A 27,913-nucleotide genomic window follows, 5' to 3' on the forward strand; every position below is an offset into this window, starting at 1 on the left:
ATGAAGACCAGTGGAACAGAAGAGAGGACCCAGATATGAAGCCACACAACTAACCAACTTATCTTTGACAAAGGCACTAAAAATATACAATGGAGAAAAGACAGCCTCTTCAACAAAAACTGCTGGGAAATCTGGTTAGCAGTCTGCAAAAACTGAAACTAGATCCATGTATATCACCCTATACCAAGATTAACTCAAAATGGATCAAGGATCTTAATATCAGACCACAAACTCTAAAGTTGATATAGGAAAGAATAGGAAATACTCTGGAGTTAGTAGGTATAGGTAAGAACTTTCTCAACAGAACCCCAGCAGCACAGCAACTAAGAGATAGCATAGATAAATGGGACCTCATAAACTAAAAAGCTTCTGTTCATCAAAAGAAATGATCTCTAAACTGAAGAGAACACCCACAGAGTGGGAGAAAATATTTGCCAGCTACACATCAGACAAAGGACTGATAACCTAATATACAGGGAACTTAAAAAACTAAATTCTTCCAAAACTAATGAACCAATAAAAAAATGGGCAAGTGAACTAAACAGAACTTTCTCAAAAGAAGAAATTCAAATGGCCAAAAAACACATGAAAAAATGCTCACCATCTCTAGCAATAAAGGAAATGCAAATTAAAACCACACTAAGATTCCACCTCACCCATTAGAATAGCCATCATTAGCAACACCACCAACAACAGGTCTTGGAGAGGATGCGAGAAAAAGGAACCCTCTTACACTGTTGGTGGGAATGTAAACTAGTACAATCACTCTGGAAAAAAATTTGGAGGCTACTTAAAAAGCTAAACATTGATCTACCATTTGATCCAGCAATACCACTCTTGGGGATATACCCAAAAGACTGTGACACAGGTTACTCCAGAGGCACCTGCATACCCATGTTTATTGCAGCACTATTCACAATAGCCAAGTTATGGAAACAGCCAAGATGCCCCACTACTGACGAATGGATCAAGAAAATGTGGTATCTATACACAATTGAATTTTATACAGCCATGAAGAAGAACAAAATGTTATTACTTGCTGGTAAATGGATGGAATTGGAGAACATCATTCTGAGTGAGGTTAGCCTGGCCCAAAAGACCAAAAATCGTATGTTCTCCTTCATACACAGACATTAGATCAAGAGCAAACACAAGGGGATTGAACTTTGATCACAAGATAAAAGCAAGTGCACACAAGGGAGATATGAGGATAGGTAAGACACCTAAAAAATTAGCTAGCATTTGTTGCCCTCAACGCAGAAAAACTAAAGCAGATACCTTAAAAGCAACTGAGGCCAATAGAAGAAGGGGACCAGGAACTAGAGAAAAGTTTAGATCAAGAAGAATTAACCTAGAAGGTAACACACATGCACAGGAAATTAATGTGAGTCAACTGCCTGTATAGCTATCCTTATCTCAACTAGCAAAAACCCTTGTTCCTTCCTATTATGGCTTATACTCTCTCTTCAACAAAATTAGAGATAAGGGCAAAATAGTTTCTGCTGGGTATCGAGGGGGTGGGGGCAGAGTGAGGGGGCGGGGTGGGTGGTAAGGGAGGGGTGAGGGCTGGGGGGAGAAATGACGGAAGCATTGTATGCACATATGAATAATAAAAAAATGACTGACAGCTTCATTTGCACTTCTAAATAACAGAATTGAAAAGAGGGGGAAAATGAACTAATTTTTTCTCTGATGTGGCTTCCGAATTAAAAAACACATAAGAAATACTTATTTTTAGTGAGGCAGGAGATTTGCAAGGCAGATTCCAGTTGTATGCTTTTATGACATTTATGCAAAGTTGGCTATGCCAGCAGAATCACTGCCAAACAGCTAGGACCTTTCTGGCTTATATCCTTTGTCATCTTGCAAAACAGTAGAATTGATCAAGAAGGAACCTAATGATGTTTGGTCTCCAAGGCAAAGCAAATTAGGAAGGGGAATGGGAAACTGATTCAAAAGGAAAGAAATGACTGAACTACCTAAAGGAGTTTCATCCTTACCCTCCTATCCTCAATTCATCATAAAAGGTGATGTGACCAGAGTAGCATATGTAGTCTCAGGTCAGAATTGGGGAGATATTTTCCCCACATCATTTTCACTGATGTCCACCCCAGGATTGATATTCAAAATATTTGACAAGTGGCAACAGCCATAGACCAATCAAGATAGTTGCCAAGCACAATACTAGAATAGAGTCTTTACAACTGGGGATGGTAGAATACACCTATCATCCCAGCCACTTGGGAGGCTAAGACAGAAGGATCAAAAGTTCAAGGCCAACCTTGGGCAATTTAGTGAGATCCTGTCTCAAAAGAAAAATTAAAAAGGTCTTGGGATGTAGCTCAAATGGTAGAGCATTTGCCTAGCATGTGTGAGGCCCTGGGTTCAATACCTAGCACTGCAAAAAAAAAATTGAGTCCTAGAGGACTCACCTTTCTGCTGTGGCAGACATTACTTGCTGGACTGTGGAGAGATCCTAGAGGTAGGACTAAGGCAGTGGCTCTTGGCACAAGCGATATTCAACTCCTCTTCTAAGAAATGAAATAACTGCCCCGGTACATACCATGCACATAGATAGAACAGAGAGAGAAATAGAAGAGAAACTCTTAACTTTTATGAATAAAGACCGAACAAGTGGTTGATGGTGCATTCCTGGGACATCTTGCTGATTTCACAGCTAGATATTTCTTCTCTTGGAAGAAGAAAAAGGCCAAAAAAGATCTCACTGTACCACTCCAAGTATTTTTTTTCAAAGTTAGACTCTAAATTTTAAAAGCTGCCTAACTGCAAAAGAAGGGTTAAATATGGGTTCAAATCCTTATCCTCACCTTTTCATTATCAAAGAAGAATCAAAGAACGCAAGGAACCTGAGATTGGACCAAAGAGTATTTGCTCTATCACACTATCAGCTACTCCAGTTCTGAACACTGAGGTTTGCCTTCGAAGGGGCTTTCTCCTTGGACTGGACACCATCCCTAGGATCCTCCTTCTATAGACACATCTATCAGCTCACACTTACCTGAATTCTTCTTCTCATGAGGACAAAACCTCCAACGAACAGAGGAAATTGGATTAGAAAAACCCTGAAACATAGCCTTTACTGGGCAGGAAAATGAATTTCTTGGGCTATGCATGTGCATGGGGCTCCTGAGCAATAAGAAGGAGGTGAGCCATTTTAACAACCACCATTAATTTTTTTTATTAAATTTTTAAATATATATAACAATAATTTCTTCTCTTTCATAAAACAACTTAAATATTTTCAATATTAGCTTGGGAAAAGATGAATAAAAAGAGGGAAATTAAGAAAAGTGATCAAAAGATAAATTTTAGCACAGAATAAATATAGCCTCTTTTCATGGGGGCTGCTGCCAGAATGCAAGGTCCTCAGCCTCATAATTGGCAACTTAAAATCTCCTCCAGCTTCAGTATGTCCAAGGTGGGGATTTTGGTGACTTCAAAGAAAATCCTGCAAAAGGAAAAGGGGTCTATTCAGTGTACAATACGCCAAAGCCAAACAGAGTCCATGGAACAAGTGAGATATAGAACCCTTAGTTTCCTATCTTGCTTTAACCCTGGAGTAGAAAGGAAGGAGAAAAGTGTATGAATTTGCTTAAGTGAGACTTGTCTGGGCCTAGTGTTTTAAAGCTTCCCCATGAATGAGAACAAACCCAACCTCAGATGGAGCTTGGTACTTACTGGTGAGAATATTTGTTATACACAGTTTTGAGCCTCTCATAAGATTGGAAATTCAGCAGGATGTTCAGTTGCCTGACCAGGGAGTGAAGCTCAGAGGTGTTGTAGCCACTGTAATATTCCAGGATAGGAGCCTGGAAAAAGAAGCATGAACAGTGACTTCTACTGTAGGAAGCATACCCTGCCTCTCTCTATGCTGTTCTAAGTCCAAACTTCCCATCTATGATTTAGGGAGGGATGATATTCAAAACATTTCAAAGATTCATACAGTATACACTGACCACTGATTGTAGGGTACTGCCTAGAAGAGTAGGTTTTAGCCACAAAATCCTGGGATGGCTCTATTCATGTGTACCAGTTAGATGCTAGCTCTGGTTACAAGTGTTCATATACGCTAAAATCCACCAAAGTCCTAAGGAAGAGGTCTGATTTTGTCATTTATTCACTCTCAAGCCTAAAGCCAACAGCTAAGCAAATCTCAAAACAAATTCTGGTCCTGACTCAACAGCCAAAAGGAACTTAAGACTATACTTCACCTCTGGCTCTAATAAGTATCATTCCATACACTCATTTTCTCACTCAATTATAAGAATGCCTATTACGTGGCCTAAGCAGTATAGCAATATTTAGAAGCAAAGGCTCTGAAGGAAGACTGCTTCAGTTTAACTTCCAGTTTTACTAACAGCATGTCCTGGAGCCAGTTATTTAGCCTCATGGTTCATGGTGCCTTGGATGCCAATCTGTCAGATGGGAATCATTAAAGTAATTACACCACAGGATTAAACATATATATATATATTTAATATATATGACTGAATATATATATACATATATATATGTATATATATATAAAACATATGTTTGTATACACACATACACATATATGGTTGGGGATGTACTTTTCTAGCATATACAAGGCCCTGGGTTTGATCTCCAGCACTACAAAAAAAGCCCTCTAAAAGGTTTTGGAGCTAGGAATGTAGTTCGCTGGTAGAGCACTTTGCCTAGCATGCTGGGTTCCATCTCCAGCCATCACAAAAAAACAAAACAACAACAACAACAAAAACAGAGAACAAGCATATATCAAGGGCCCAAAGAATGCTAGCTAGGATAATATCACCAAGTCCTATACAGGATGCTAGGATTACAAAGGTGAATAAGGCACCTACCTTTGAGGAGTCTAGTCTAGAGAAGGAGACAGACATGCAGAGAGCTACAAAATGTGTTTAAGTGCTATGATTAAAGGGATCATGGGATACTGGAGAAACAGAGTAGCAGGACCCATGAACTTTGTCTGGGACAATCACTGAAAGCTTCACAAAGGACAGCACATCTGTAATAGGTGTTGAAAGTCAAGAGGGAGATCAATGGGCAGAGAAAGGAAGAGGCTTTATCTATAAGCCAGTGGTTTTCTTATGTCTTAACTCATTTTTCCTGAACTCCTTTTTCTCTAAGTACCTGACCTGGAATCCCAAATATCTTGCCTACAAGTGGGGGTATGAACCCTTTACTTTTTACATGACCCCTGAAATACTCCTGCAAGAAACTCAGGGTTCCCCCGAATAGAGTTTGGAAACCACTACTACAGACAAAGGGCAGTCACTAGCAACGCTGATCTAAGGACTGACACAATATATTGGGTACGTTAAATAAGTTTAGACAGCTCCACTGTCAATGTATCAGTTTAGGCTCTCAATGATTCATCTTACCTGTTCCAATAGCCTTCTTGCTGGTGCTCTCACCTGTCTAGTCTTCCTCATCTAATATTCCCTCTATTTTGCCATACTGGTATGGTTTCCAAAACACACAAACATTAGTCTCACTTCCCTGCCTAAAAAAACCTTCAATCCCTTAGTACAAAGTGGGTATCTTGGGCTGGGGATCTAGCTCACTGGTAGCATGTTTGCTTGTTATGCATAAAGCACAGGGCTTTTCTCCATTGCCATAAAAATGAGTTGAAGTGGGCTCTCTCAGCATGGTATACAAGATCTCTCACAATTTGAGAAATGAGACCACAATGGTAGGCTGTAGTCAAATGCTCATTAATGGACCCTCTGCTCTATCCATAGGACATGTCTTATTCTGACATAAACATATCACATTCCTTCCTTAGTGCCTTCATGTCTTTTCAATTTTTACTCCTTCTACCTCAAATGTCTCCTCTCACAAGTTCCTACTCATTTTCAAGACCCTGCTCAAAAATCAACTCTTCTGTAAAATCTTCCTTATCTACAAGAGAAGGCAGTGTACATATTACAAAGAACTGTGGAGCTGAACTACCTGAACTTAAATTAGGACTGACATTTAGCTGATAGTTACTGTTTTAACCAATATTAAAAACACTGAAATATTTCTATCCTAGTTGGCACACAGTTTGCTCCCCTGACCTGCTCATCGGTCCCCTTTAGGACCCACTAAACTTCTGCAGGGTTCAAGGGTCCAAGTTTGCTTCAGCTTGGGGCCTCTAAGATCACAACTCCAGAGCTGGTCACACATATTCGAAATTATACACTAGATTTAGATTTTTGAAACCATGCCTAGCCCCACCTCTCTTTAGCTGGATAAACATGGGAAGTTATTTCTTATCTGTAAAATAAGGATACTAGTACTGATCTTGTAGGGGATGATGTGAAAATTAAATGAGTTTAATAAATAAAGTGCATAGATTACTACTTAGGAAGTCAATAAATGCTAGCCACTATTGTTATTTTATTATTTTCCATCATAATCATTATCATTCATTGAATGCTTCCTCTATCCCAAGAAATTTCAGTAAGATTTGTCCAGGTTCACACAACTGTTTATATGGTTCTTTCTCAGCATACAGAGGTTTACTCATTAGCATCAGCTCAGAAGTTCTAGATAGGATGAACTTAGAGGTGGCTGGACAGGGGCTCCATTTGTGAGTGTATTCTCTCTACTTAAATTACATGTTGTTACACATTCTTAAGATTCAAAGTTCTTTAAAGTTTCTTTTATCCATATCTTTTTATAAAATAGAGAAAACATCAAATATGAGTTTTACTTGTAGGTGATTACAAGGCTTGTCGAGGTCCTCTTTAGAGGATAGCATTATAAGCATGTTTCTGAGCACCCTGTAATATACATAGATAGTTGTTTTTACTACTCTATAATTCTATGGGGTCAGTGCTTTTCAAAAATCCTGTTCCAACAAACTCCTTAAGAGGCCACCTTTGTTGAGGGGACTGAAAGAGACAGGATAAATAGGGTAAGGGATAAAAAATGGGGCCACCCCAGACCCTGTGATAAACAGAATAACTTCACATTAGTATGTTTTGCAAGATTGGGCTTCAGGGAAGGTTTCTTTGGAACAAAAAGTACTGTGACTAAGAAGAGTGAAATAAACTATTTCAAAACCACTGCTATAGAAACTTGTGCCCATAAGTTGTCTAGGTATCAAAGAATTTATAACTGTGGATACATGGCAGCTTCCCAGATACATAATAAATTTTTACCCCACCCTTACCCCAACCCCCATCATAAGGTTTTTTGGTTTGTTTCTTTTGTAGTGCTGGGATTGAACCAGGGCCTTGCATATGCTAGGCAAGCACTCTACCACTGAGCTACTTGGCCAACCCCCCCCCCATTATAACTATTTACCCAGTGTCCAAGTTTATTCATGTAGAGGGCCAGGAGGAAGGAGCCAGCAGCTAGCTTGGAAGCCCTCTCATGGATGTACTCATATTCCTGCAGGGTTATCTCACAGATGAAGCGGGACAAGGTCAGTGTCTTCATGTTGGTCTGGAGACACTAAACAAAGAAATAATACTGGTTCAATAATCAATTTAGAAAACCAATATCAGGAAGAAGACTCCTTTCTCCAGGTATCCTTCCTATAGTCCAAACGGCTCTCTGCTTGAATAATGTACCTCTCCTGACACCAACTGTGACATATGATTTTTGTCTGCAAACACACAGACCCTGAAAAAAACAGATTCTGAAATTGGCAGTGGGATGTGCCATCTTTAGAGTTTTTAAACAAATTATCAAGTGTGTACCCCCCCAACTTCCCCTTTCTATAGGAATCATCCTTTGGATAAGCCAAATTTCCCAACTGTGACTTTGCATCTTTAGAGTTTTTAAACAAATTATCAAGTGTGTACCCCCCCAACTTCCCCTTTCTATAGGAATCATCCTTTGGATAAGCCAAATTTCCCAACTGTGACTTTGCACCTGGTTCTTCCCTAGGAGGTCTTTCATGCTCCAACATACCCCCTTCCCTTTTCTGTTTTAAATATATAACCTATAACACATACATAGATAAAAGTGCACAGCACACACTTGTAGGATATAATGAGTAATTATCAAATGATCTCCCCTGTAAATGATACTCAACTAAGGAAAGAAAATATTTCCAGCACCCCCCTAAGCTTCTCATGTATCCCTTTTTGATTAAAGAATGTACCCCCCTTCTCTGTCCTTATTTCAAAACCTTATAGGTACACCACAGAAATCTGCAACTTGTCCTCTATCCCCTCTACTTCATACGGATTGCAAAATTTGACCTAGGAGGTTGGCACCCATGTCCAGAAGTGGAAGAACAAAGATGTGCCCCTTCCCTCTTACTATAGCATATCGGCGTAGAAAATGATAGGCGATGGGAATGTTGATGTCGAACTCAAGGGTTTTCAGGATGCTGACTTCCATGGCAAGCATCTCTTTTCGCGGATAAAGGTCTTCACAGATATACAGAAACTCACCCACAGAAGGTGGGCAGGGCTCCTATGGATGGAGAGAAGAGGCAGTCACAACCAGGCAGACAGCTTCCTCCTCTCTGCTTATTGACGAAAGGTAGAGGGAGAGACAGGTGAAAGATAGAAGGCAACCACATTTCTTGGCACAGACCTTCAGGATAGCCCTGAGAGCCAACTTCTAGTTGACCTGAGTAGCCTGACAGAAAAACAAAACCAGAGAAATGAGAGCAAAGGCCTGCCCCCAAACTGTACCACCTCCAGGGCAAGGATAGGGTCCACGGAGATAGTCTCTTACAGTGCCAAGAGTGACAGAGCACAGGGGCTGAGAGCAGTGATCGTCCCTCCTCATGAGTGAGAACCAGGAATAGGATATCTAAGACTTGCTGTGGGGGAAAAAAGGGAAGAAATCCATGGAAGGAGGAGTTAAGAGACGGGTAAAAATGTATGTGGGGAGGGGCTAAGGGGTAGAAGAACCACTGTCTTGGGAGAACCTTCCCATCCCTAGTTGTCTGGAGGTTGAACCTTGATTTGGGGAAGATCCCTGACTCTTTCTCAACCTGGAATTCACTATCTACCCCATGTTCATACACTACTTTCTTTCTTCTCTCTTCATCCCATCTCCATACCTCAGCATACAAAAAAATCTTTCAGTACTTCAATTCTGTGAGGGGAAGACATCCTTCCTCCATAGGACTTAGTAGGGGCCCTCTGTCATGGCCACCAAAGGAAGGGTGCTACTGGGTCCCATATTTGCTAAAAATTGCTCCTGCTTCTCTTCTATCTTTTCCTTCTCTACCCTCTTTCCCTTTCTATTGGACACAGCCAACCCTGAGGCTAATGTATAGGATATCTCTAGGGGTGAGCATGGAGAGGGGCTTGAGGAGGCTGAGGCAGAGGAGGGAAAGAGCAAGTTGAATAGAGGGAGGCAAGGGGGTGTTGGGGGAGGGAGAAGGGGAGGGAAGAAAGGAGCCAGCACCAAAACAAACAAATCCATGGTTCTAAAGTTCTTTGAGCTTCTTAACAAAAATTGCTACCTCTCTGCTTCCAAACCCTGAGTTTCATATGACTAGCATAACTGAAGGAAAAAATGAGAGTTAAACAAGATCGTTAGCATCTAGGAAGGGAAAAAGAATCAAAGAGGTTACTAGATAGACAGGTTATGGTCATGAAGAAAAGGCCAGCTACTCGCTTTTATACTACTGCTTCAAAAGTAACTATTTCATCTGAACCATTTAGACTCACTACCATCTACACCAAACCATTTTCTCTTAAATTTCTCCTGCACCTTTAGCTAGACATGTATCATTATATACGCAGATCAAGATTACACTAGATGGGGATGGGGTTGATGGAACAAGAAAAAGAGGGGGAGGGGCAAAGAATATGAACCAGAAGGAAGTTTTAAAAAGTACTCATTTAATTAGACACATGTGCATATAACTTATCTTCAGAGAGGAAATAAAACAACCTTGCTGATGCCAGGAAACAACTGAAGCCAACCAATACCAGCTTTCCTGCTTTGGGGAAATAGACAAAAAATTGATAGGAAAAGTATTTGGTGTGTGCAATTGGATACACAAACATAGATACACATATATACAAATATATACACACATTTATATATGCAGGTGTGTATATATCTCTATGTATAAATACATGTATGTATTTATTCTTTATTTTGGATAGATACCTGATTAGCTCTCTCCAGAGCTTAGGGCTTGGCTCACCTCAAATTTTGCTGCAATCAGAAAGGCAGTAGAACCAAGGAGTTGTAGCTTGTCCTTATTGCATAATGCCTTCATTAGGTAGTGATCCACCAGCTTCACTGCCAAGTACAGGGTCTCATGACTCATCCCAAAGGTAATCTGGAGAAATACACAAACAAGACAGGAATCTGCACATTGTCCAGCTCCCTATCAATCTCCAGACACATTTAGCTACTGTACTGTCAGCAGCATCAAGAACAGTCCTATCCAGCTGGAACTCTGTTAGGAATGTGAAAGCTGCTTCAAGGAGGTACCTACATGTATCTCCTCTGCCTTTGGGGATCCTGGCATTATCTGTCCTTTCTCATTTGGGTAGGTGACCAGTCTTACAAGCCAGTGATATTCTGCCTTCTTTGTGAGTGCCTTCAGTAGACACACCCTCTCTCCTTGATCTCTAATACTCACATTCCTGCTTTCTCCATTTGTTAGTAACTTGTAAACTCCCCAAATAGGGGTTTCTTTAGCTCTGAAATACAGAGAGTTGTTTATTTATTAGTTTCTTTTCCCAATTAGATATGCTATTAAAATATATCAGTTGGAAGCAAGTAATGATAGCACAATTTGGAAGATAACTATGGGATAGGATAAGCCAGAAACATTAGTAGTATAAACCCCTTTCCTTTTTTTTCTTATTGTTTTGCCTTACTTAACTTGCTTTTATCAGCTCTAAGGAAACTTTTCCTATAGTTAATAGTCCCAGTTATGGACTTTATTCTTGTCCATAAAGTACATTTGTGAAAATTAGAAAAACATAAAAAGGTGCCTTCTCTGGGTGAATGCAGCCTTTCAAACATACATCTTATCAATAAATATCTTTACCCCTACTGAGAGCATAGCAGCCCTGATAACCAGAATACATAGTTGGAAAACAAAGCCATTGGGTTTGTTTCTACTTGATTCTACTGGCTGCTTTTGCCTTGTGTAGACACATTTTGCACTTCTGTACACAGGAGGTCCACCAATCCTCATTAATGCTTCTTCCTTCATAACTTCTCAGGTTCTTAGGTTTGAGAACATCCAACACCTCAACTGGTATGTGAACACTCTTAACATTTCCACAAAATGATTATTCAGCTCTTGCCTTACAAACCTCTATAATCCCATCTCTCTTCGAATGGCTTTAACAGAAAATCCTTCCACATCTTGAGTGAAATCACCGTCCCTGGTAAGCTTTCCTTCATTGGGCGTTCTTTTGTATAGGTTACTTTTTTTTGGTGGTACTAGGGTTTGAACTCAGGGCCTTGTGCTTATTAGACAGGTACCTACCACTTAAGCCACACTCATAGCCCTTATATAGGCCACTCTTTTTGACTGGAACCTAAATGACCAAAAAAAGGTCAATGAGAAGCAATGTAGAAATGAATGTATATCTTTATAGCCAAATGTTATCAGAAGATACTTGAATCCAATTCAGCAATATGTATATGTGATATATTATATATTATTACATATATACAGATATATATATATATATAGAGAGAGAGAGAGAGAGAGAGAGAGAGATGCAGAAATATCAAGAAGCAGTTCTGCCAGTAGGTCTTTTCAGAAATTTGTATCAGTTTCCTATTATTGCTTTAATGAATTGCCACAAACTTAATGGCTTAAAACAACACAAATTCATTATATGACAAATCTGGAGGTCAGAAGTCCAAAATGGGTCTCCCTAGGCTAACAATCAAGGTGTCAATGAATCCGTGCTTCTTTCTGGAAGTAGTAGTACAGAATCTATTTTCTTTCTCTAGAGTCCTGGGAGCAGCTCACAATTCCTTGGTATGCAGCTCATTCTATCTTCAAACACAGCAATAGCAAGCCAAGTCTTTCTCACGTTACATCATGCTCTGTGTTCTCTTCCACATACTCAAGGCCCTTGTGATTACACTGAGCCCATTCAAATAATCCAGCTAATCAGTAACTTTTTAATTAGCCTTTTACTATAGAAGGCAACAGTTTCACAGGTTCTAGGGGCTAGGACATGGACATTTTGTTTTCCACAATGCCCAAAGGGATGTCTTGAGGAAAAGATGGGCAGGGCACTGGTGGCTCATGCTTGTAATCTAGCTACTTGGGAGGCTGAGACTGTGTGAATCGTAGTTGGAGACCAGCCCAGGAAAACAGTTCGTGAGACCCCCCATCTCCAAAATAACCAGAGCAAAGCTGACTGGAGGCGGAAGAGTACCTGGTTTGTAAGTGTGAAGCCCTGAGTTCAAACCCAGTCCCACCAAAGAAAAGAAGAGATGGGAAGAGTTCAGCAGATGAAAGGTAATGGCTACTACTACCTGAAGGAGCAAGAAATTCAGGTCAGGTAATTACAAAAAATAAAAATAAAAGATGGGAGGAATGGAAACAGCAGTTCTCTATAAGAAAACGACACAGCCACTACTCATGTAGCTTTTCTAGTACCTCACATAGGAACATGGGCGCTCATGTATGAATGGTAGTGTCAAATGGTAACATAAAAATGTGTGGGTAAAATATGAAGAAGTAGTTGAAATCTAGAGTCAATAAATTTTTTTGTGGTACTGGAGTTTGAACTCAGGGCCTCACACTTGCTAAGCAGGTACTTTACCACTAGAGTCATGTCCCCAGCCTTGTTTCTGCTTTAGTTATTTTTCAGATAGGGTGTCACATTTATGCCCGGGCTGGCCTCAGACCATGATCCCCCTACCTATGCCTCCCACTTAGCTGGGACCATAGTTGTGCTCCAACATGCTTGGCTTATTTGTTGAGATGGGGTCTTTCTGATTTAGCTCAGTGGAATAGCGCTTGCCTGGCAAGGCCCTGAGTTCGGTCCCCAGCACTGAAAAAAAAAAAAGAAAAACAACAACAAAAAAAAGACACACACACACAAAAAAAACAAGGCAACTTTTTGACCCTCCTGATTTCTACCTCCTGAGTAGCTAAGTAAATATTTAAATTATCTGTGTTAGTTATGGCAATTCTTCTCTCTTGAATGCAAGACAATACCTTCTAACATAATTATATTACTTGGGACTACATGGAACAAATATAATCTTTCATGTGACAGCCCTTCTGCTACTGAAGGCAGTTACTATAGCTCCTATAAATCTTCTTCACTCTATACCAAATAACTTGACTTACTCTAACTATTCTTTTGTTTGTGTGGCACTGGAGTTTGAACTTGGGGCCTTACGCTCACTAGGCAGACGCTCTTACTGCTTGAGCCACTCTGCCAGCTCTCTAACTATTCTTTACATAACATGGTTTTCATTCCCCTCAGCATCAGGCTTCAAATGACAGTTTTTCTGCCAGTTTGAGAAGAGTGGCAGTGCTACAGGTAATTTTATGCAGCTCCAAAAAATGTGGACAAGAAGCCCTTCAGCACAATAGCAATATTCTCTCCTTCCTAACTGTCTCTGGCTAGAGCAATGTTCTAATTCTTCATACACAATTGTTCTACTTATCTGGAGAAAAGTAAGAAGAAACAAAAGGGAAAGGATAAAGAAAACTATAGAACATATAAAGAATACTCAGTTTTGAACTAGGAGATAAATCTGGTAAAAATCCAACCCAAATTCTAAAACTTAAAAATCTTCTTCTATAAGGATAAGAACAGAAAAAAAATAAACCAGATAAATACAAGTAATTTTTATAAAAGAAACATTTTTATGAATCTGCAAGTGTCTATAAAACCTTTCACTCCTAAGAATTGGAATAAACTCATAAAAAGTACATTATCAACAAGATCTGAAAGGACATTAAATCAATGAAAACAGAACACTCCAGGATTCAGAAAGACTGGTTTCTGGTGAAAAGTAATTACTTTAAAAAGTTTAATGTTATAGAGACAGTGGACAGCATATTAGATAATGCAAAAACCAAATAAATAATTCCAAAGGCTACTTCAAGAAATTCTCCCAAAACTGAGAGGTAAAAGAAAGTTAAGATAATGAAATCTAGAACCTGCTGAAACTATTCCTAGAATGAGGGGAGGGAGATAAAGGAGAATGATGGAGAGGGTGAATTCAACTATGATATATTATAAGAACTTTTGTAAATGTCACAATGTACCCCCAACTACAACAATAATAACAAATAAAATCATTAGTTTCAAAACTAATTAAAATGCAGAAATTCAGCATTTAAAAATTTCAATGGAATAATAGTCTCAAAAAAGAAATCTAGATATTTTCATATATTCTCTTTCATTCATATTCATTCTCTCTCCCTCCCTCCTCCCTATTCCCTTCTCTCTCCCCCCTCTTCTCTCTCCCTCCCTTCTTTCCTGTATCTACTCTCCCCACCTCTCTGAAAAGAATCAGAATCCCAGCCAGAAAAACTGCAGTAATACTGAAGGAGCCTGAGTTGACTTGGGATGGCCAGTGCCCTCCTTCCTGCTGGCTGCATACCTACACATGGCAAATCCCACCACTTGCCAGTACCAGACCCAGTGTGGAAAGTCCTTCATCCTGGGAAGTGGAGCACAGCTAGAAAGGAAGCCAAGTTCTTGCAATGTATGTTGCTGGGAAACCTGATGCTAAATCATTTGCAATAAACCTGCTTCTGGGTGGGGAGTTTTATAGGTTGAATAGCAACTCCCTTTCTGCGATCTACTGAAAGACAGCCCTCTACACAAAGGTTTTTCTTAAAACAACAATGTAAAAAGGAGAGAAAAGGTTAATAATATTAGAGAAATAACTCAAAACTTTCACCAGAGCTAAAGAAAAATTGAACCTTTAGATTGAAAGGACTCAGAATATACCACACAAAGTTAAAGAAAACAGATCCATATATAGAAATGTCAAAAACAATTATTCATAGGGAATACAATGTATTAAAACAATAATCTGAATCTAAGAACCTAATTATTTTAGTTAAAAGCAGAAAAGAGTGATAGAGCACCTGTTGAGCAAGCACAGGGCCCTGAGTTCAACTCCCAGTACTGCCCGTCCCCCAAAAAGAATGAAAGCAGAAAGGAAATGAACTAAAATATGCAAGTTATCTAATTTTATTTGAGGGGGAAATTAATAGATCAGTTGTATAAAAGGAGCTAGTTAACTAAATAAAGACTATACTTAAGAGAATTATGGAACAGTCTTAAAGAATACAGTAGGTTTACACATATATGGAAAGATTACTAAGATTTATTCTTTAAAAAGGAAAGAAACTGGGTATGGTGATATGTGCTTGTAAGCCCAGCACTCAGGACACTAAGGCAGGATAATTGTGAATGTGAGGTCAGCCTGGGTGGGGTAAATAATGAGTTCAAGATCAGCCTGTGATGTGTACAGCATGACCTAATCATATAACAAAAATATCATAAAACCCACACCCATTAAAAGTATGTATTTCTCTATGTACATATAATGCATTAATGTATTACTTACATAATTTTTAAAGAAAGGACAGTGAAACACTTAACAATGATAAAATACACAAAAGGGATCTATAAGGATACCCTCTAAATTGTTTATAACTGTAAGAGGAGGTTAGCCTGGCTCAAAAAACCAAAAATCGTATGTTCTCCCTCATATGTGGACATTAGATCAAGGGCAAACACAACAAGGGGATTGGACTATGAGCACATGATAAAAGCGAGAGCACACAAGGGAGGGGTGAGGATAGGTAAGACACCTAAAAAACTAGCTAGCATTTGTTGCCCTTAACGCAGAGAAACTAAAGCAGATACCTTAAAGCAACTGAGGCCAATAGGAAAAGGGGAACAGGTACTAGAGAAAAGGTTAGATCAAAAAGAATTAACCTAGAAGGTAACACCCACGCACAGGAAATCAATGTGAGTCAATGCCCTGTATGTATAGCTATCCTTATCTCAACCAGCAAAAACCCTTGTTCCTTCCTATTATTGCTTATACTCTCTCTACAAAAAAATTAGAAATAAGGGCAAAATAGTTTCTGCTGGGTATTGAGGGGGGGGAGAGGGAGGGGGCGGAGTGGGTGGTAAGGGAGGGGGTGGGGGCAGGGGGGAGAAATGAACCAAGCCTTGTATGCACATATGAATAATAAAAGAAAAATGAAAAACAAAAAAAAAAAAAAAGAGGAGGAGTGTTGAAGCAAACTTCATTTGGCCTAAACTAGCCTCTTTACTTGAACAATAATTTAGCCTAAAGTGATCTCCGTGCTTCCTGAACTATAATCTGGCTTGATGTACAAGCAGGCTGTAACTTAACCTAAGAGTATACCTTTGTAATCAAGCAACTAAGACTCAGCCAATCATAGAATCTGAGCCTCCAGCCAATCAGAGGCGAAAGCTACCAAATCAATGCTCACTAAAGGCAAATGCCAACTGCTGCAGATCAGGTTGTTTCTGTAGGTCACTTCTTTCCTCTGGCTATAAATATAACCTGCACATATGACTGCATAAGGTATTCTCAATACCTCTGATCTGGAATGCTGTCAGGTTCTAGGAAAATTTTCATGCTCAAGTAAACTTTTAACTTAATTTGTGTCAGGTTTTCTTTAGCTCAAGTAAACTTTGTCAAACTGAACTTGTGTCAATTTTCTTTTAAATAGGAGAAAAAGGTTGTTGATCTTATATACACAAACATACATTCAAAAATATGTAAGAGTACATATGTATACATATTAATAAGCATGTATTAATTTGGTAGCTTCAAAGTGTTATAAGGGGCAAAGAGGTTAAGGTTGGATGGCAAAGGTGAAAAAATTCAAGTAGAAATAAACTCAACAACAATGAATTCAACTATGATATACTGTAAGAACTTTTGTAAAAGTCACAATGTACCCCCAGTACAACAATAATAAAAAAATAAATAAAATCATTAGTTTTAAAACTGATGTAAAATAATGTGGAAGTTCAGTACAGTAGGAAAATCTCTGTAATTATATTAAAAAGCAAAAGTAATTCTGGTACCACAACTTAATAATGATAGCAACCTTTACCACAAACTTAAAAAGAAATCTTATTTATGAATAGACATGCAAAAATTCTTTTAAAGAAGTAAAAGCACATCAAGTTTAAGAGTAAATTTAAAAAATTATGACTAAGCTCAGCAAAGTGGATAAGAACAAAAAAATACAGAAAAACTATTGTTTTCCCAACATGCAAACAATAAATCAAAAAACTAAAAGAAAATGGTAACACTCATAACATTCTAAATAAGGTTAATATCAATACAAACATTTTAAGTCAATGTGACCAATACGAAGACAATTTTTTTAAAAAGCAAAATTGCAAAGGAAGACATGGCAACTAAATAGACACAACATAATTGGCTTGGATATTTCCATGTTGTAAAATTGGTGAATTCTACAGTTTTAAAAAATTTGACAAAACTATTCTACACCTGACCTGGAAGAATGTATAAGACAAACCAGTAATATTTTGTAAATGATGAATAAAGAATAATAGTAAAAACAGCAGATCAATGAATGGAATTGGAAAGACCACAAACAAACCCAAGTATATGTCATCTCAAACAGTGATAATGAAAACTAATACTGGATAATCACTGAGGGAAGATGTTTGCTTTTTTATTTTTTATTCCAGTACTGCAGTTTGAACTTAGAGCCTCACGGTTGATTAGCAGGTGCTCTACCACTTGAGCCAAGGGGGAAGATGTTTAGATGTTCACCCCAAAACCAAAGGCGCTTCACCATTGAACCACTCTGCCAGCCTTTTTGGAATTGGTTATTTCTTTTTTTTTTTTTTTTGAGGTAGGGTCTTGCTTTATGCCCAGGCCAGTCTGGCCCAGGATCCTATTTGCTTCCCTGCATTGTTGCGACCTGCTCCTAGACATTGGTTGAGATGAGGTCTCTTTTGCCAAGACTGGCCTCAAAGTGTGATAATCCCAATCTCAGTCCCTCAAGTAGCTAGAATTATGGCTTGAGCCACCATGCCTGGCCTTGAGTACAATTTTCTAGGCAAGAAACAAATCTTTTTTTTTTTTAAAGAAAGTTTGAACTCAGGGTCTCATGCTTGGTAGGCAGGTTTCTCTACCACTTAAGCCACGCCTCAGCCCTTTTTTGCTTTTAGTCATTTTTCAGGTGGGGTCTCTAGTTTTTTCCCAGGGCAGCCTCCGACCTTAATCCTCCTACCTATGCTTCCTATATAGCTGGTATTATAGGTGTGTACAACTATGCCCCAGTTATTGAGATGAGGGTCCCATTAACCTTTTTCTTAGGCTAGCCTTGAACTATAATCCTCCCAATCTCTGCCTCTCAAGTAGCTGGGATTACAGCCATGAGCCATTGCACCTGGTAAGAAACAACTCTTAAAAGCATAAAGGAAAGAACTGATAGATTTGACTACTTAAAATGTCAACATACCTGTACATCAAACTAAAATACATTAAAATTTTTCATTTATCAGATGGCAAAAAAATGTAACTTTCTGAGTTAGTAAGGTTATGGGTATACATTTCAGGAGGAGGCTTGCCAATATACACAAAAATTTTAAATGTGCTTATTTTTGGCTTAAAACAACAGAAATATATCATCTCACAGCTTTGGAGTCTAAAAGACTGAAATCAATGTATAGAAAAAACCACATTCATATGTTTTGATCTAATAATTTTATTCCTAGTAATTTATTTCAGAGAAACAGTAATAAAATTATGAAAAACGTGCATGTTATTTATGTTCATTACTGGGGGTGATCTCTAAGGGCAAGGGCAATATTTGTAAAAAACTATTAATAGGAGGCTGGGTGTGGTAAATAAAAATAATATACAGCCAATGAAATTGATGCATAAATATGTAAGTTTAACTCAAAAAACGTTTGCAATTATATGAACACTTCTACATGAGAAAAAAACAAGTCACAAATAACTAGAAAGATGTAACAATCCTAAATCTGTATGTTTCTAACAAAAGAACTTTAAAATACCAAGCAAAAAAATGAAAAGATAAATAGACAAATTCACAATTAAGTTGAAAACTTCAGTACTTTTGGTAATAAAATACACAGAAAATCAGCAATGAAAACATCAACCAAATGGATCCAGTTGACATTATAGTCTACTCTGCCCAACAGCAGAATACATATTCTCAAGTGCATATTGAAAATTCACCAACACAAATTATATTCTGGTATCATGTAACAAACCTTTAAATATTTTAACATTTTTTATATTTTCTTTAATTACAATTGAACTAGAATTCAGTAATGAAAAAATAACAGTAAAATCTCTTAAACACTTAGAAATTAAACAACAAAACCCACATAACCCAAGGATCAAAGAGTAACTCTCCCAAAAGTTTTGGCATGCAGCTAAAGCAGTGTTTAGGGAGAAATTTATACCAACAAATGCTTATTTTAGACAAGAAGAGGGGTTTGAGATTAATAACCTAGTCTTACACGTTAAGAAATTAGATGAACAAACACAAGACGATAGGAAATCATACAAATTGGAGCAGACACCAATAAAACTAAAAACAGAAAAATAGAGAAAATGGATAAAACCACAACCTACCTCTTTGAAAAGATCAATAAAATTCATAAACCACTAGCAAGACTGACTAACAAAGAGAAAGAAGATGCAAATTACCAATATCAAGAAAGAAAGGGAATACTATCAACAACTCTATAAACACAAATCCAGATGGACCCATTCCTTAAAAACCACAAGTAATGAAAAGTCACCCAAAATGAAATAGATAACGAATAATCTTATAACTGTTAAAGAGATTACATTCTTAGCTAAAAATCTTTTGGGAAAATATGTCCAATTGTAAATGTTTTTATTTGTGAAGTCTGTTAAACATTTAAAGAAGAAATAACATCAATTCTACACATCTCTTCCAGAAAACAGAAAAGGTTAGGAGCGGGGGAACATATTTCCTAACTTATTTTGCAAGGTTAATGTTATTCCAAAACCTACCAAAATTAGACAAAGACAGTACCAAAAAGGAACATTCCAGACCAACATCTATCATAAACATAAGTGTAAAAATCCTCATCAAAACACTAGCCAATCAAGCTAGGCGCCAATGGCTCACACCTATAATCCTAGCTACTCAGAAGGCAGAGATCAGGAGGATTACGGTTCAAAGCCAACCAGAGCAAATAGTTCGATGTTGGAAGCCGACAGGTATATTGAATAAGGCTGCATGTTTGAGTTTGGCACAGTCCCAAACCACAGAAGGAAGCAAATATAGTTATGCCCAGTAATTTGCACACTTGGATTGGCATAGCCTCAGCTGCAGAAGTGGGCAAGATGCAGTACAGGTGTTTTTCCTAAGATGTTTACATTCAGAGAGAAGCTGTCACAAGGATTCCAGTTCCTGAGGATTACAATGCCACACCCCCTCCCCCAAGAAATGCCTCTCCATCTCATGTTGCCACTATATATAATAAACTCACTGGAGGTGGAGGGTGCTAGTGTGTCTCCATCGTAGTATCCAGCCTACCTAGCCCCAGCTTTATGCATGTTTGGTCTTCTGTTTGTCTTTTCTGGCATCTCCCATTGCCCCTCAGTTAAGGTTTCTAGGACAAACTCGAGCGAGTCACAAGAGTTCGTGAGACCCTATCTTGAAAAACCCTTTACAAAAAAATAGGGCTGGTGGAATGGCTCAAGGTGAAGGCCCTGAGTTCAAACACAAGTACCGCCAAAAAAACCCCAAAAGTAGTCAATTAAATACAGCAATACATAAAAGAGCAATATACCAGGACAAAGTGGGGTTTATTCCAGGAATATGCTTCAATCTTTAAGAATCAATGTCACCTACTATATTAGTAGTCCAGAGCAAAAAATAAACATATCCAATAGGTACAGGAAAAAGCATTTGGGAAAATTCAACATTCATTTATGATAACAAAAAAAGTGTATGGACAAAGTAGGAATGGAAAGTAACTTTCTTAATCTTATCTAGTATATCTACAAAAACCTTCAGGTTAAAATCATGCTAATAATAGTAAATGGTTTCCTCCTACGGTCAGAAACAATGCAAGTCTGTCCAGTACTCTTACTATTCTTGTATTGACATCATAATGGAAGTCTTAAGCAGTACAAAAATGAACTAAAATACAGACTAGAAAGAAGAAATAAAATTGTTCCCACTTAAATATGACACAATTGTCTACATAGATGACCTCAAGAAATCTATAAAAAATAACAAAATAGCCATTAAGAATAAGTGAGTTTTAACAATGTCATAAAACACAAGGTCAACACAGAATTATCAATCATAATTCATACTGGAGATGTACAGATAGAAGCTTGAATTTAATTTAAAATATACTATTTACTGTAGTTCCAACAAAAATTTTGGTATAAATCATGTACAGAATCTATGTGGTAAGAAAAAAATCAAAAGAAAACGTAAATAATTGGAAAGATATTCCATATTCCATGTATTGGAAGATTCAACACAATAAAATGTCAATTCTATCCAAATTCACCTATAGATGTGTGTTCGGCTCCCTAAGACCATTCCAGATGCAATGATTTCCTAGAAGGACTCCCAAGACTTCTAAATAGTCATGTTCATGGCTGTAATTCTTTATAGCAAAAGGATAAAAAGAAAAATCAGCAAAGGGAAAAGGAGAATGGGGCAAAGTCTGAAAACAACTATAAGCAAGCTTCCAAGAGTCCTGTCCCAGTAGAGTCATGTTAGGATGCACTTAATTCCTCCAGCAACGAGTTGGGACATGTGAAGTGTTGCCTACCCGGAAAGCCAGTCACTCATTGCCCAAGACTTTACTGGGAGCTGGTCACGCTCTCTGCCTAGCATTTTCTCAAATGTCAGACTTCTAAAAGGAAAGCGAGTGTTTAGGTTAAAGTACACTGTTTGCACAAAGAGTTTAGGCACAGTGAGCAACAGTTATCATTTGGGAGGGTTTTATATCAGTGTAGGAGATGGTTTACCAGCCACGTTTCTACATATTAGCTAAGGGTCAACCTTGCAAATAGGCCTTTCTAAGGATAGCAGCATCAAGCCTGTTGTGTGAACTATTTTCTGTAGAAGATATAATTAAATTCCAACCGAATGCCTAGCAAGATTTTTTGTAGATAAAAGTAACTTAATTCTAAAATTTATGTGGGGAAGACAAATGATTTATTTATACCTGCAACTTAGAGTCACTACATTGAATGAAAGAAGTCAGTCTCATAAGGTTATATAATTTATAAAAATATTTATATAATATTCGTTCATACAATATTCTTGAAAAACAAGAACTACACTGACAGAGAATAGGTCAATGCTGCCAGAAGTTAGGGGTGTGGAGGAGGGTATGACTATTAAGGGTCAGAATGAGGATTTTTTTTAAAGAGTGCCACCTAACCATAGCGGCAGTTACACAGATCTGTACATGTGCTAAAATTCATAGAACTGTCAATCTCTTGAACATTTACCCCAGAAAATGAAACCTATGTTCACAAAAAAACTGTATGCAAACATTCATAGTGATTTTATCCTTAGTAGCCTCAAAATAGAAACAATCCAAATGTCTTTTAATGGGTGAATTGTTACATATAGTATATCTACATTGTGGAATACTACTCAGCAATTAAGAGTAAAGTCAATCCCCAGAACTGCAAAAATAAATTAATAAATAAATAAATAGGGGTGAAGGTGTGGCTCAAGCAGTAGAGCACCTGTCTAGCAAGTGAGAAGCCCAGAGTTCAAACCCCAAGGAGAGAGGGAGGGAAAGAAGGAAAGGAAGAAAAGAAAGAGAAGGAATGGAAGAAAGGAAGACAGGGAATGAATCAGAGGCAGTGCAAGATGGTGGCTGAATAAGATCCTCCTGGGATCTGCTCCCCACAAACACACCACGGTGGAAAGTTAGTCAGGTACCAAACTACCTTTATAAGATCTAAGAAAATCAGGTAAGAGACCATAGTACCTGCTTTTAGTATAACAAAACAAAAAGACTCAATGAAAAAGGCAGAAGGAAAGTTGTTTGTGTTATCCCTCTCCTAATTCCAACTATTTCAGCATTGAGAGAGACACTTTCCACTTGAGAAGTGGAAAGAGAATTAAGCCCAGTGAAACGCAGACTACACAAAGCCCTACAACCCCTACCGCCAGGCCAGTATCTGCAGACTGAGGCTGGAGAACTGCATTTGGGCAGGTGGCCTTGTTGCCTCTCCCACAACCTCCAGCAGCAGAGTGGGGGGTGGGGAGAAGGCAGCAGGATTCCACCTGCTGGGGAGCAAAGCATAAAAGCTAGCACAGGGCACTGTCTTGAAATGCAGTGCCACACCCCTAACAGTGAGACCCAGCATGCAGTAGAAACTGAAGGCTACAAAAGCCAGAGCTTAAAGACAGAACCACTACCTAGTCCTGGCATCAGGCCAAGACCTATGGATCAATGGGACAGACTTGAATTTCTACAGTACCGGTTCCAGTCTTATAGTGGGCCTGGATACACCTTCCAACTCTAGAGACTGAAGTTCCCTGTGGCTGTGGGACTCAGGTGTAAACTACTTTAGTATCAACCTTGGTAGCCACAAGACTCTCTACCACTCATCCCTCAACATCATGCTGCTCAGCTATTGCCAGACCTCTAAAAATGCCCCAGCACCAAATAGACACTTGTGTCCCAGTGGGAGGGACTGTTTTAGCCTATAGCACTACAAGCTGTGGCATGGGCCCACTGCAACTTTGAGATTGTGCAGGTTCTTGCAGCTGTGAGACTCAGGCACAACAACCCAGCTTATCATCAGTGTAGGTAGCCTAGGGACTGCCTTTCCTAACACCACCCTGACCTTGGGAAGCATTGAATGGTATGAGACCCCATTTGCTGGGGGTAGAATAGGGTAGTAAGCACAAGACTTTGCCCTAAAACCTAGTGCTGGGCTGGTGAGACTTAATACTGGGAAGATCCTAATGGACCTCATCACCAGGCCTGCCTACAGACAGATCCTATGGAACAGCTCTAGTGCCAGGGGAAGACACATGGCCCCAGGCTATGAGACTTTCATTCCAGCTAGCATCACCTGTGATGCAGCAGCCTTGGGCCATGAGTTCACCTCACTAATAGGCAGTCCATAGCAATGGGGATCTTGGTCCAACCCCAGTGCTATGCTGGTCTTGATGGGCTGTGGGCTCAGGAGGTGACACTGGTTAGCAGCAAAGCTATCCTTTAGAAATGAAAGAGGAATGAAAATATTCCCGACACACAAAAGCTGAGAGACTACACCTCTACCAGACCTGTTGTATAAGAAATACTAAAGGAAGTTCTTAAAACTGAAAGAAAGAGACATTAATGAATAAGAAGAAAAGATAGGAAGTGTAAAACTCACAAATTCAGAATGTGCTGATATTGTAAGCATGGTACATAAACCATATCTTTAGTATGAAGATTGAAATACAATTAAAATAATAACTACATTAACATGTTAAGAGACAGGCAATAAAGAAAGGTGTAAAAAAGGACATCTAAAATTCAAAAACATGAGAAGGAATGGAACGCAACTTCAGTCTTATTATTAGTATATTTTCTCTTGTTCTTTGCTTCTGTTCTTATCTTTATGATCACCTTAAGTAGCTATCATTTTACAATAGCTTGTTAATGATCCAAAGATGTTTTTGTACGCCTCAGAGTAGCCAAAATGCAACATTCCTTCATAGTAAAAACACTGAATAAATTAAGTTTAAAAAGAACACACTCCAACATAATAAAATCTATTTATATAAGCCAACCATTAATATTTTGCTGAATGAGAAAAGGTGGAAACTTTCTCTTCAAGATCTAGATGACAAGGATGCTCACTTTCACCACTTTTATTCAACATTAGTGCTAGAAATCCTAACCAGATCAATCAGGCAAGAGAAAGAGATAAAGGGCATCAAAATTGGAAAAGTAGTTAAACTGTCACCATGTGCAGATGACATGATCTTATATATATAAAAAACCCCAAAAACTCCACCAAAAGTATTATTGCTAGCCAGTGGCTCACACCTGTAATCCTAGCTACTTGGGAAGCTGAGATAGGGAGGATCACAGTTCCAGGTTAGTCCAGGCAAAAAAAGTTTTCAAGACCCCATATCAACAGAAAAAAGCTAGGCATAGTGGCACATGCCTGTCATCCCAGTGATGGCAGGAAGCTTAAAAGAGGAGGATCGCACTCCAGGTTGGAATGGGCAAAAAAACATGAGACCCTATTTCCAAAAATAACCAGAGGAAAAGGGGCTGGAGGCATGACTCAAGTGGTAGAGCACCTAACCTCACAAGCATGAAGCCCCGAGTTCAAACACCAGTATCACACACACAAAAAAAAAACCTAGACCTAATAAATTCCACAAAGTTGTAGGATATAAAATCAACTTATCAAAATAATCAGTACCATTGCTATATGCCAAAAGTGAATTATCTGCCATATAAATCAAGAAAGCAATTCCATTTATAATAGCTACAAAATGTAATACATAGCAATTCATTTAATTCCATTCATACAACAAATGTTTATTGACTCCCTTCTATGTGCCAAGCACTATTCTGAGCTCCCTTTCCTTAGTACAAAACAGTAATTAAATATTCATAGCAGTATTTCCTCTATATACATCCCTGGACAAACAGGTACCTGACATGTCTGGTGCTACACTGTCTTTCCTATAATCTACTTCACCAAAGTTTAAAAGACCATCTCACTGACCCCAACCCAAATCACTACATACACTTTTACAAGACTTTGAGAATGAAAAAACTACCAGACCATCACTGCCTTTTCTAGAAATAGACTTTCCTTTCATTGGGTTCTCACATTATTTTCTTTATAACATTCTTCGGCTACTTAGTATATTCTACTTTGTATTATACTCAGTTATCTATATGTCTTATCTTGCCCTCTAAATAATAAGCTCCTTGAGAGCAGGAACTATGGATTCTTCAGCTCTGTAGATCCATAGATGCATCCATCCATCCATCCAAGCATCTTCTAGCATGCTTTAACTGGTAGTGCTGAATGACTAAACAAGAAAGAAAATAGCTCCTTAAGGAAGCAGTTGTCAGGCTTACCTGTACCTCCACCAACCAGTCCACAAGAATGGCCCTCATTTCACTGGTGATGTCAATCTGCCTGTTCATGTAATTTTTAAGTATGAACTTCTCCTAGCATCAATGAGAAAGAAATGTTAAATAAACTCTTCCTGTAGTTCAACATTATAACTTAACAATTAACTTCTGTTGCACAATTCTAACTCATTTTCAACTCAGATTGGGTTAGACTGGGATAGATCAAAGTATACCTCTCCAGATAAGTTCCGGTTATACTTGGGAAGTAGACACACATGATGATCATGTGTCAGAATGGATAGTGAGGAATCTAAGGAGAATAATGACAGAAACACACCTATGGCTATAGATGAATGTCAAAAAAGTTCTGCAATTCAGTTTAAAGCACAGTCCCATGCTAAGTAGAGAGTATTGCCTCTTAAAATTTAACATATGTGTATGCACTACTTGTAGCTCTTGTAAAACCTCAGATTTTGATTTAGAAAGCCTTGCATGTGGCTAGTTTTCTGCAATGCTAGCAAGATATTAGGTGAAACTGATACTGCTGAGCCAAGGCTCACACTTTTAGAAAAAGAGTTATCTCTTACGTTCTTCAAGGTACAGACGGTCCCAACTTATAATGGTTCAACTTACTGATTTTTCAACTTTCTGACAGTACAAAAGCATCCACATTCAGTAGAAACTGTACTTCAGATTTTTTAATTTGATCTTTTCCAGGATTAACAATATGTGGTACAATCCTTTCTCTCAATGCCAGGCAGCAGCAGTGAGTCACAGCTCCCCGTCAGCCAAACTATCACAAGGAGAAACAGCCTATATTCTATAGTGAACTGTGTGGCTAAGCTAAAATGTTTCAACTTACAATAGGTTTACTTGCATATAACCTTCTTTAAATTAAGGAGTGTCTTTATAACTAGAAAAAGTATAAGCCTGGAAGTCAGGTAGTTAATAAATTGTTCTCTCTTTGTCAAGGATGAGATAGTCATTCACCCTCCTATGCATGGTCTGCTAAACATTCTAGTTGATAGACAATCTTCTTATCTGTTTCATTGAGAGAGACAAACGAAAATTTGGAACTGAAGAATATTATTGCAAAAGGAGATTAAGATTTCAAAGGAAAAAGAAAATTGCACCAGGTTGAAGAGCTGAAACAAAGGGTGTGATTTTATTGTTATTTTCTACATCAGTACCCTTTCAAACTGTATGCTGAAGGATAGAGTGATGAAGAAATAAGAACTAAAAATCATTGTCCATTCCCATTTACCTACATACATACCTCTCTCTCCTTCATATAACTGAAGATATCCTCAGAATATATTGAGTTGAAAAGTTGATCACTGTAGTCCTTGTCAATATCGTCCAGTATGGTTTTCTGCTTAGAAATCACCAAAAATACGTATTAGCAGAAGAAAGAGTACAAGGAAAGTTCATACATATCAAAAATGACTCCTTTCTCCCTACTGTCTTCTCCTACCAAGTACTTCAAGCCTCACGTTATCTTGGGGCTATTAACGCTGCAATCCTCAGGGATCAAGAAATGCCAAGTATGTGCCTACGTATCCCAGGAGCAAGGCACCCTTTTACAAGTAAGCTCAAGTCTAAGAAAGACATTCTTATGTCAACTATGTCACCTGTCTTCTGTTCCTTATTATGTCCCAATGCTTTGTTCTGCCCCAGCTCATCTTAGGAGCCTTTTCCTCCCTTCTACACATTTACCCAGGTTGTTTTACCTGTAAGAGGGATATTTCTCCTCTTGTTTGTTAAATTTTATCCCTTCATTCTTGTAACTTATAACTTAAAGAGCACTTTCCTTAGGAGACGCTCCTATGAATTTTTGT

General features: G+C 38.4%; 1 protein-coding gene across 3 annotated transcripts in view; it reads right to left on the bottom strand.

Annotated features, from left to right (window-relative positions):
* Positions 1 to 3,188: 3,188 nt before the first annotated feature.
* Ccnb3 (cyclin B3) overlaps positions 3,189 to 27,913 on the bottom strand; it is a 73,926-nt gene continuing 49,201 nt past the window's right edge. For 2 of the 3 annotated variants that reach the window (XM_074062617.1, XM_074062616.1), the window contains exons 6-12: positions 27,352 to 27,450; positions 26,079 to 26,171; positions 10,139 to 10,276; positions 8,284 to 8,439; positions 7,318 to 7,467; positions 3,700 to 3,830; positions 3,189 to 3,469 (exon numbers count right to left, since the gene is read on the bottom strand). In XM_074062617.1, the coding sequence (XP_073918718.1) occupies positions 3,394 to 3,469; positions 3,700 to 3,830; positions 7,318 to 7,467; positions 8,284 to 8,439; positions 10,139 to 10,276; positions 26,079 to 26,171; positions 27,352 to 27,450 (843 nt within the window). In that variant the 3' untranslated portion in view covers positions 3,189 to 3,393. The remainder of the gene's footprint in view (positions 3,470 to 3,699; positions 3,831 to 7,317; positions 7,468 to 8,283; positions 8,440 to 10,138; positions 10,277 to 26,078; positions 26,172 to 27,351; positions 27,451 to 27,913) is intronic. The other variant, XM_074062619.1, reaches the window with a different exon arrangement.

This window comes from Castor canadensis, chromosome X (assembly GCF_047511655.1).
Source record: "Castor canadensis chromosome X, mCasCan1.hap1v2, whole genome shotgun sequence".
NCBI lineage: Eukaryota > Metazoa > Chordata > Mammalia > Rodentia > Castoridae > Castor > Castor canadensis.